Source organism: Poecilia formosa, unplaced genomic scaffold, assembly GCF_000485575.1.
Source record: "Poecilia formosa unplaced genomic scaffold, Poecilia_formosa-5.1.2 Scaffold154, whole genome shotgun sequence".
NCBI lineage: Eukaryota > Metazoa > Chordata > Actinopteri > Cyprinodontiformes > Poeciliidae > Poecilia > Poecilia formosa.
In genome coordinates, this window is record NW_006800093.1 from 1,470,403 (window position 1) to 1,480,392 (window position 9,990).

Genomic DNA, 9,990 nt, shown 5'->3' on the forward strand with positions numbered 1-9,990 from the left:
CTGCTTCAAAGAATATATCACACTGCCTTCTGTCTCTACTAGAAAATATTTAACCTGTTATCAGACTTATCATATCAAAGGTAATCAGCCACGCCTACTGGGAGTTTCTGGTAAATCGAGCAATAAAGGATGACCTCTGTTGCTAAGAGAGTGAGAAGCTGGGGCAGAAAATATTACCGTGCTGTTTCATCAGAATCGGCACAGTTCTTGGAAGATAAAAAAGAACTGAAACAAAGTGATTATTTAACCAGAGTAGTGGTAAAAAGAAAAAAAGAATCGTACCTCAAAATGCTAGTAAAATGTAATCTAACAATTACAATTGCTAGTTTATTTTATTGGGATTTGATGTGATAAAACGTTTTTGATCTACATGCAAAAAGTGACGTGTTGCTGAATAAACCACCATTTTGCTTATGGGTTACTCTTCATTTGCTTTCCTTGTGAGATTATTTTTGTTTTAATAAACAAATCACAAGAGTGCATGTTATGACCTCATTCTGTGAATGTATTTACCGGGATTCACAGGAAGCGACACACAAAGAAACGCCTGAAAACGACTCAGAATCTCATTTGGGTTTTATGTAAACTTTTACATTTAGGTTTACACTTCCTTACTTCCAGCCGTTTTGAGCAATGAAACTTTTCCCTGTTCTGCCCTCCCTCTGTTAATCATGGCTACTTTCTTCTTATTGTCCTTGCTGCTGAGTAGTCCACATCCAAACTGAGTTTTGCAGTCAGACATTTCTGCTTCAGAAAGTTTAGGCATTACTTTATAGACTGATACAACACACCGAGAGCTGCTGAATAACAAATCACTAGGTATGCTCAGTGTACACTGAGAGGAACATACATGTTTCCTTCTACGATCTGCAGAAAACTATGTCACAGAATATTTATAGGAAGGTATGGCAACCAGACAGAAAATGAGACTTTCCTCAGTCTCCAGATCAAACTTTAAGCTGATCAAGTTTTATCATATTTCATTCCTTAGAGCTTTTATTTGCGTGATTGTTCTCCAAAATAAAAGAAATGACGAGAAACCTCACAGGAGGTATGATGCCAAGATAGGAAATCTTTTATTACAGAGAAAAAAACAAAAAAAAAAACTTTTCTTCCAAAATATAGAAATCTGTACAACTTCCGCACAATCAATTTACATGAACTGTACAAATTTACAGCAGTTCATCGCAACATACCCAAGGAAAAAGAAACTGAACACAATAATGATGTACTGACATGAGATCACAAGATACAGCTTTTCCTGCTTGGGTAAGCTCAGATTTTTTTTGTCTATTTTCTCATTTTATATGTAAATAAGAGCAAAAAAGGGGAAAAAAAAAACAGAAAAGAAGAAAAGAAATCACAAAAAAAGAAAAAAAAAACAAATAGGATACGCCTATAGTTACAGATCATGGAAACTAATATTTTTCTTTTTCTTTTAAACCAGAAAACAACTTTGGTCCTTGCCAGCACTCCCATCACAAATGGCTTCACTTATGAAAAAACGTCATCCATGTTAAAAGATGAAATACAAAATGAACATAAAAGGAAAAGACCATCTAAAAACACCCCAGAATAGCAATTATTGGCACTTCCCATGTGTAATGTTATGCACTCTACCATTTGTTGTACAGTTACAATACATTCTATAATATGTAAAAACACCTCAAATGTGAAAGTGGCAATAATTCTGCTGTTCGATGACATCGACGGTAAGAAAAAAAAAACAAACTGCTGTTCCCTTCCGGGTTCATATCTTAACATGCACAACTTTTCCATAAGAGTATTTACGAAGTGTTTGAGGCCTGAGTTTGGCAATACATTCCAGGAGAGACTCCTCGTGTCTCAAATGAAAAGAAAACGGAGAGAGAAAAAAAGAGTCACAACTTCAGTTTGACATTTAGTGCATTTATGTGCTATTTTACTTCTGAATACTCAAAGCGCTCTCACAAGTTTGTAACCTATGTGCACACGAGCTGAATGGATGCCATTTAAACGTACGGAACTTGAATGGTGGAAAAGATTTTATCGTTGTTTTTTTTATGTTTTAGATCTAGAATAAAAACAAATGTTAACACGTTGTTAGATTACAAGAGTAAAAGTGGATGCACATGAGAAAATGTGGATAAGTTACGGAAAACAAAAGAGAAACCCTACCAGTGTGACTACGAAATACATTGAGAGGAAAGAGGGACAAGACGATCATCTTGTTTCTGAAATATAGACCAATCTCAAAACATCAAGTCTGCTGACAAAAAAAAGAAGAAGGAAAAAAAAAAACAAGCTAAAATGGAGCAGCATGATTATTAAAAACAAATACGACGGTCCACCATGGAAACCAAAGCTCTGGGCTCCCATCCCAGCAGGCTCCAATCTATCTTGCCAACATGGAATCACTGCTTTTTCACAGATTGCTGAAGGGAGTATCAGCAGAGAGCAACGGTGGCAAAGGGTTGGGGGTAGAGTGAGTGAGGGAGGGTTGCAGTGCATCAAAGGCTAGAGCTATATCACCCATGATCTTCTCAGGGGCTTAGTGGAGCTTAAACACCTCAAAGTGTGGTGATGAGCGGTAGAAACCAGCCTGCCGTGACAGATCTGGCCGGTGGCCAATGCCAAAACAACAACCGGAGTCGTTCCGGCATCTGTTCGGTCACGCCGTTTTCCACTCGACCTCAAAACCAATAAGCGAGGCGGGGGTACAAAGACAGCTGCCACCTTCTTTCGTATGCATGTAAACAAAGTTGCTACTCACTCAGTGATTAAGTGCAGCGCAATCCAGTGAGATGAAACAATGGCCCAGTACCCTCAAGTTCTTCATCTTTTAGATCCATGTTCCCTGGCGTCCAGCCAAATCCACCTAATGCACGTGTGCTGGTTATCCATCAATGCTGAGGGAGGGTGGAGGGCTTCTGGCCGAGGCGGGTGGGTGTTGGGGAAAATAAAAATCAGAAGGAGGGGGGCTGGAGGGATTTTAGCTGCCCTGGACAAAAGAGTCTGGCCCTGCACCCCCCAACTTCTCTCACACCCAAGCTTCCCAACCTCGCCGTCCTTACCCAACTCCCCCGCAATGACGAAGGGTGATATGTGTCACATTAAGTCTACCTGCATCCACAGGGGTTCAGTTAGCAGCATCCCAACTTGGTTTTTCTTCTGAACAGGAGGTCTGAGCTAAGGAGTGGCGTTTTGAGGCACCAACACCCCCAGACACCAAGAGTTGGGTTGGAACTGCCTGAAACTGGAAACCGGACTCCCCAATGAGGGTCCAGGCAGCACAACACATCAGGCCATTACAAATTTTAGCTTAAGCTCATCAGTCACTCCTAATTCTTGACGAGTTCTTAAGGCAGTGTACCCTGAACTTTGGGCTTAGCTAAGAAAAACAGAAAAGCCAATTGGAATGGTCTGAGTTCCAGACCTCTTTTCTTTTTAGATTGAGTCAAACAATCTTTATTTTTTTAAATCTGCAACTAAAATTGCCATTTTTCCTATTCGAAAAAGGGGTGCAACTTAACTTAGGCTAAATCAGCAGGGCCATAAAATGGATGAAAGAAACTCCCTACCACAACCCCAAAGATGTTCCTTATCCCCCTAAAAAAAACTGCTTTGAAATGTTAATGTCTACAAAATCTGAATGTTTTTTATGAAATTCAGAGTTGCACAGCTCCTTAAGACAAACATCAGCAAGAAGGTATTGAACAAAAAAAAAAGCTAGAACTAGGAGAACTGCTGTGGCAAAAGTTGGCATTTGAATGGATGGAATGGAGGCGATTTTTCTCTGAGAAGGTACACATCCCACGCAATCTCACATCAAAGTGCTTTCAATTTCAACTCAAACTGGGCCACAAGACCAAAATTTGGGTAAACAGACCCCCTCCCACGCCCCTCTTTGCTACAATGTTACTTTTGGTAATGCAGGAGATGACAAATTGTCGGAGACAGGGGGCGGGAAATGTAACATCAGTACAGGATCTTGATTGTGAACTTCAACAACATTCATCGACTTGAACGGGAGATTCCCAAAGAAAGCTACACACACATGGGCAAGATGGGGGGGTGAAGGTCCAATGGGAGACGCTGGTATCATTGGGCGTCACAACAGATTTCAGGTAGACAGAGGGCTGGAATATTTTGGCAACAGGAAAGGGAGGAAGCTGAGCTCAGACCATAAGCCTTTTTTAATAGCTACAAGGTAAAGAATGTACTTTTGTGGTCCAAAAACAGTTTTATTAGAAAATAGAAGTGCTCTTATATGTTGATTCTTTACCTTAAGCTTGGATTTGCTATGGCACGGCCCAAACCTCAACTTCCTCCCTGCCTATGCTAAAGAACCGATGATCGATGAAAGTTTAAAATCCCTGGAAAACAAATCCTTACAATTTAGACTGTTTTTGCTGTAATGTGTTGAACATGTACCCATAGTACCCACAAGTAAGTAAGAAAAAGTGCAAAGTCAATGCTGATAGCCCCTTCAGAGGTGGAGCACTTTAAAATGTGGAAAGTTAAGTGAGGGATGTTGGGTGTTTCGGAGCCAGTCTCCATGGAGGGATTGGGGGTAGGTATTTCCTGGTTGGTTGGATGGTTTAGCTGCCCCAACAGTTCCATTTTCACAAAGCCTCTCCTTAAAGAAAACGGAGTGCCCAGCTGATCCAATGACAACACAACAGATAACCGGGAGAGAAGGTAAAAATATTGAACCTACAAGGTTTCCATCACCTGGATGATAGGCCACATCCTGTTTTGTTTTTTTTTCTTCTTTCACTATTTCATTTCATATTTTTAGCTTTAAAAAGGCTCACCATGATCTGACCAGCCACTGTGTAACCCTGAACAATAGTAGGCTGGGACTGACCGCGCACCACTTTAATTGGACACAGTCATCATGTTGTTGTAGGCTTTGGAGGGACTGGTCCTGCCCAGCACCCTCATTTCCTCCTTACAGCTGAGGTGACTGTCCACCATGGAGCCAACAGACCCGTGTCCTAAGGCAGAGCTGGCGGACAGGGGCATGCCAACGGGCCCAGGCTGTGACTCGTACAGGACGCAGATGGAGCCATCCTCGCCGATGCGGTAGGACACCTCGAAGGGGTCCACCCAAAGCGTGAGCTCGCTGGGCAGCAGCAGGTAGAGTTGCTGGATGGTAAGGCCAATGCGCTGGCCAGCCTGCCCGACCAGTGGATCCATCTTGTGATTGATGCGGATGCAGCGGTAACCCGAGCCCTTGCAGGGCTTGTCTGGGAACCAGTGGTGCTTATATTGCTCTGCAGGGGAAACAAAGGGAGAGAAGATGGAAAGAGTTAAGCTACAGGGGGTCTGATTATGAGCGTTGAAAGCACACAAAAACAAACTCATAGCAAAATTAAAGGTACTACTCTGTTCTTTTTTGGCACTTCTGAGTAATAACCACTTATATAAGATTATTTAATAGCAAGCAAATATTTTTGTTTTTCTAAAATTATGTTCCACTCCAGTGAGAATCTAAAATTGGGAAATGCCTGGAACCATTTGATCTGTTTTACTAATTCAGTAATGTGAACAAACAAATTAGACTCCAAACCTAACAGAGCAAACACGTTGCACATATCGACAAAGTTGTTATGAACTGCAAAACAAAGCTAAAAATAAAAAAAAAAGGAAGAAAAACACCACCACCTGCTGCAGGCATGATAAGCTACCATAAACAACCAGCCAGGGGCAGGCTCAGCCTACGTGACAAAGGGACTGCCACTGAATTGCACAATTCCTCCTCTGCCCTTCAGCAAAAAAAAAAAGAAAACAGCCTCCTGTGAATGGCTGAACAAAAACACCAAAAGTGCCCCAGACAGCCATCTGGGGTACAAAGCTCCACCTCTAAAAGGGGAGAGGCTGTGCCCCCTCTTCCCTCTTCCCCCTCCATCTCTTTTTCCTTGTGGAAGTTTCGGATGCCCAGTGAAACTAGTGACGCATAATTTTCTGCCTCTGATTCATTTAAACGTGATGAACGATGAGCAGTAGGAAACTGTGCTTATAGTGTTTTAGCAGTGTGGTTTAGAAACAACACATTGGGGCAAGGTTGAGGCTCCATTTCTTCTTTTCATTGATCTTTTCATGCAATATTCGCAGTATATTAATGAACCAACACTTTGCAGTTTAGATTGAATTTCCAGTGATGGGAACACTAATGTAACCAGAAAAATAAAAATTGTATTCAGACTGAGGCCCCGCAGGCCACCTGTATGCATCCAAAGGATAATACCCTCCTTAGCCCCTCCCCCCCCATGCCTTATCGCAGACGGCTGTGTACGTCCAAGCTAATGGAGGCCCTGGCACTCGTGAAAGAGTGGCCTCAGCTTGAGCGACAAAGGCAGCTGCCGACAAACCCCAGAGCAGCTGGGAAATGATCAGCTCAGCGGGGCCTATTCTTAAAAACCAGGGCACATGGGGGGGTTGGGAGGGGGGAGTAAGCAGTCGACTGTGCGCTTAACCTTAAGAGTTTAACCAAAGCAGGTTGTTTATGCGTTTTTTTGTAGCTGACCTCGAATGCCAAAGATGCATTATGTGGGCACGTCAAGGCCCCAGTTAGCAGGTCACTGGGTATTTTCCATTTAATGTGGCTCTGCAGAAGGGCATCGAATTGAGTCTATAAACAAAGCCAACAGTTATGCAACCGTCAAGGTCTCAAACTCGCTGCCCCAACTCTTTAAAAGGCCCTCGGCTTTTGAGCATGCAGACACAACACCGCGCGACTGTGTTGGTTTCAAGCACAAAAGATTTTCTGGCCTAGTTTGAGGGCCCGGAACGTAGCTCGTTTTTATCTCGTGGTTCTTGGGTTTCCAGATTTTTTGCTAAACGTGGATTAAATACAAAGTATCGGTAAATAAGATGAATCAAAAGGAAATTTTGACCCACAAAAATATCTAAAAAGAAAAAAAAAAAAGAAGATAAAAAGCGAAACTAAAAAGAAGCATTTGCATTTAACTTGGGCAAACCTGATACAGAATCAAATGATTAGAAAATAATGAAGAAATAAGATAATAAAACAGTTTAACTAAACTGTTCACTTTGTTACCCCCCCCCACCCCCGCCCCCTACACTTGCTCCAGTTCAATATGTTTACATGTTTTTTTGTTGTTGTTTTTTTTGTCCTCGAACTCGACGCATATCCTGTTAAGGCGCTCTTGGACTCAGAAAATTTAGGTCAGTCGCTGCTGCGCGTTAACTGGAATGAGGCAGATGTATGGCAGCTTAAGAGTTTCGAGCCCGGAACATGTTCAGGGCAGGAAATCAAGACACACGGCGCTCTGTTCGGTGGAAAAACACCGCATCCAAACAGAGGCTGTGCGTAAAAGGGTAAAGGCGGACATTTCCGCACACTATGAACGCAACTCAAAAACCTACGATGTCCCATCAAATTCTATAAATAGTCTAAGCAGCAAATCGTAAAAGGCTACTCAGATAGATAGGAAAGGATTCGGTGTAATCGTTCCCGTCAAATCACTTACATACCAAAGAAAACCGTGTAATGTATTAAAAACGCATAAATTACGCATTAATAACAGCTTTATTATCAGTTACAGCTTCGATATTTTCTGAATAACAATATTTAATCAGTTTAAACGCCTGGTTGTACATGTCCAAACATAAACCCATTCTTTCTGATGCATTACGTAATTGAACGGCCTCGATGAAGCTTGTTTTGCTCAGAGCCCTCTGTTCTCCCTGAGCTTTGTCGAGCGAGGCGCACTTCCTTGTTTGAGCGTCTCTTTATCACCCCCACCCCCACACCGACCAAATAGGCGATTTTCCACTTTTGGTTTACTGTGTTTTATATCAAATACAACACAACAAACCAAGGCGCTCGAATAGAATCATCGACCGATCACCCATCGCGCTCATAGTTTTCCTGTTTTCGCTCCTCTCCGATGTGCGCAAACGGCCGCGGCGCTCACAGTGAGACTTCGGAGAACAAAGAAAGGCTTCAACTCAAATGTCAAAAGACGACTTTTTACACTTCTGAATGAATCGAGAGTGTAAAACAACATGTGCGTGTGTACGGAGGTGAGCTGTGTGCGCGTCTGGATCATTTTCTGGTTCTCTTACCTGCCAGAATGTCCTGTAAGCTTTGGCTGAACGTTTGGACCTGTCGGTCGTTTACGTGTCCTTTTACTCTCAGAAATCTCGACAGAAACCCGACGGCGGCGTTTATTTCTGGCTTCATCGTTCCACGGGCACAAAGGGGATGCATTGAGAAAGGCCACGGCGACGATCCGTGCGATTTTTTTTTTCTTGCTGTTTTTGTTGGTTTTTTTTTTTTGTTTTTTTTAAGTGTTTTTCCGACAGTTCGTCTTTCCTCTCGTTGCAGAGTAGAGATCCTGATTCGTTGGTGCTTTTCTTGGCATTTATTAGTCGAGGTGAAATGAAGTTTTCTCAGATGCTCCGTGTTGGGGATAGAAGCGCTTCTTATTGGTAAATACAGAAAGGGGGGTTGGGGGAGGTCCCTCTAGAAAACCCGCACCAACCCTTTCTACCTGCTTTTCTCCTCCAGAGTGGGGGTTTCACAGAGGAGAGCAGGGCTTTTATAACGGGCTGCCCCCTCCTTCCTCACATCTCCGTCACTAAGCTCTACGGCAACCGAAGCCGACCAATCAGAGGCCTGGCCACGCACTGACGAAACGCATTCAGGGAGGAGGGAAGCGTTGACGTCACCGAGCTGAAAATAAACAGAGGCGCCTGGCGTGAAAATGGTGCTGCGTTCCCGTACTGTCGGAAATACGGGTGGCAAGCAGAACAGAAAAAAAGAGGAAGCGACGACTGGTCGAGTAGAACAACAAATCCGGACGGTGAATTTCTTAGAATATGGATTCTACGGCAACACCAAAACAATGCGATTTTGCTATTTTGTTGTAAACTTTTAACTTCATTTGAAATGTAGCCTAACTAAAACAATAAAAATCTACATAACACGCTAAGTACGCTGCAGAAAAAAATTAACTTGTCCCACATTTTGCCCAATTTTATTAGAATTTTATACTATTGGCCGTCGGGAAACGGAGCATAGTTTAAGTATCTGACGAAAAAGTTCAATATTCAGTGCAAAGACAAACAGCATAGGATAAGAGACAAATATAAGCTATTTATTACTAATCTGATGATTTGTGTTGCATGAAACACATGCGCATCCTGATTACTAACTAAATGCAAGTTAATAATACGAGTTAATATGAGTTGACTTGTAAAGATAATGTGCTGCACCAAAGTTTATTCAGTTTTTAGAGCTTGGTTCAGGAACAGATACTAAATAGGAAATACACACAGAAAAATGGTCAGAAACATATTTTAGTTCCGTAAGTTTAGTTGTAAATACAACTGATGAGCAACAACGAGGCGATAAACCAGAGAGGGAATCAGTAGATAGTTAGAATCCGGGTTTTACAATCAATAATATTAGCACAGACACAAAAGACAAATCACGCCGTCCTCAGAGGTTCATTGATATTCCGTATACCTGCTTTTCCTCCATGTCCTCCTCCCCACTGTTTCCAGATGTGGAGTTTGAACAGATCACAGCTATAATCTGTCACGAGGTCAGAACAGAGAAACAATGCATTCAGATGCTCCTGCAGTCATTTTAGAATCCCCAATTAACCTAAATTGCACACTTTGGGTAATGGAAAGGAAAACTCATGCAAACTCCAAGCAGAAGTGCCGGCGCAGCCAAAACCCGAACCAAAGAACTGGTTACAGTGAGGTGGCAGTGCTGACATCAGCATCACTAGTCTTATGCCACGAACGAGGATTTGGAGTGGGGGTAAGAAAAGTGATGTTTGGTATAAACGGACGCTGAAGTGTGAGGCAAACTGGGTCTGTACAGAGTTCATAAAAGCAGTCAGTGTCCTACCTGCATTGCAGTGTTGTCCATTTTTGAAGAACTAAAGAGAAAAGCACATTTCAGCATTTGAAATGTTACTGTCGTAAAGATCACTTAGTTTATCGCACTTCAGGTTTTTCTTTCTT

The 9,990-nt window shown here is 42.3% G+C and overlaps 1 protein-coding gene across 1 annotated transcript; it reads right to left on the reverse strand.

Annotated features, from left to right (window-relative positions):
* Positions 1-1,052: 1,052 nt before the first annotated feature.
* On the reverse strand, positions 1,053-8,517 carry btg1 (B-cell translocation gene 1, anti-proliferative). Its single transcript, XM_007564078.2, has 2 exons — positions 8,077-8,517; positions 1,053-5,258 (listed from the first exon to the last, which is right to left on the reverse strand). Exons 1-2 carry the CDS (start codon positions 8,219-8,221, stop codon positions 4,861-4,863), a joined length of 543 nt encoding a protein of 180 aa, XP_007564140.1. The 5' UTR covers positions 8,222-8,517; the 3' UTR covers positions 1,053-4,860.
* Positions 8,518-9,990: the final 1,473 nt, after the last annotated feature.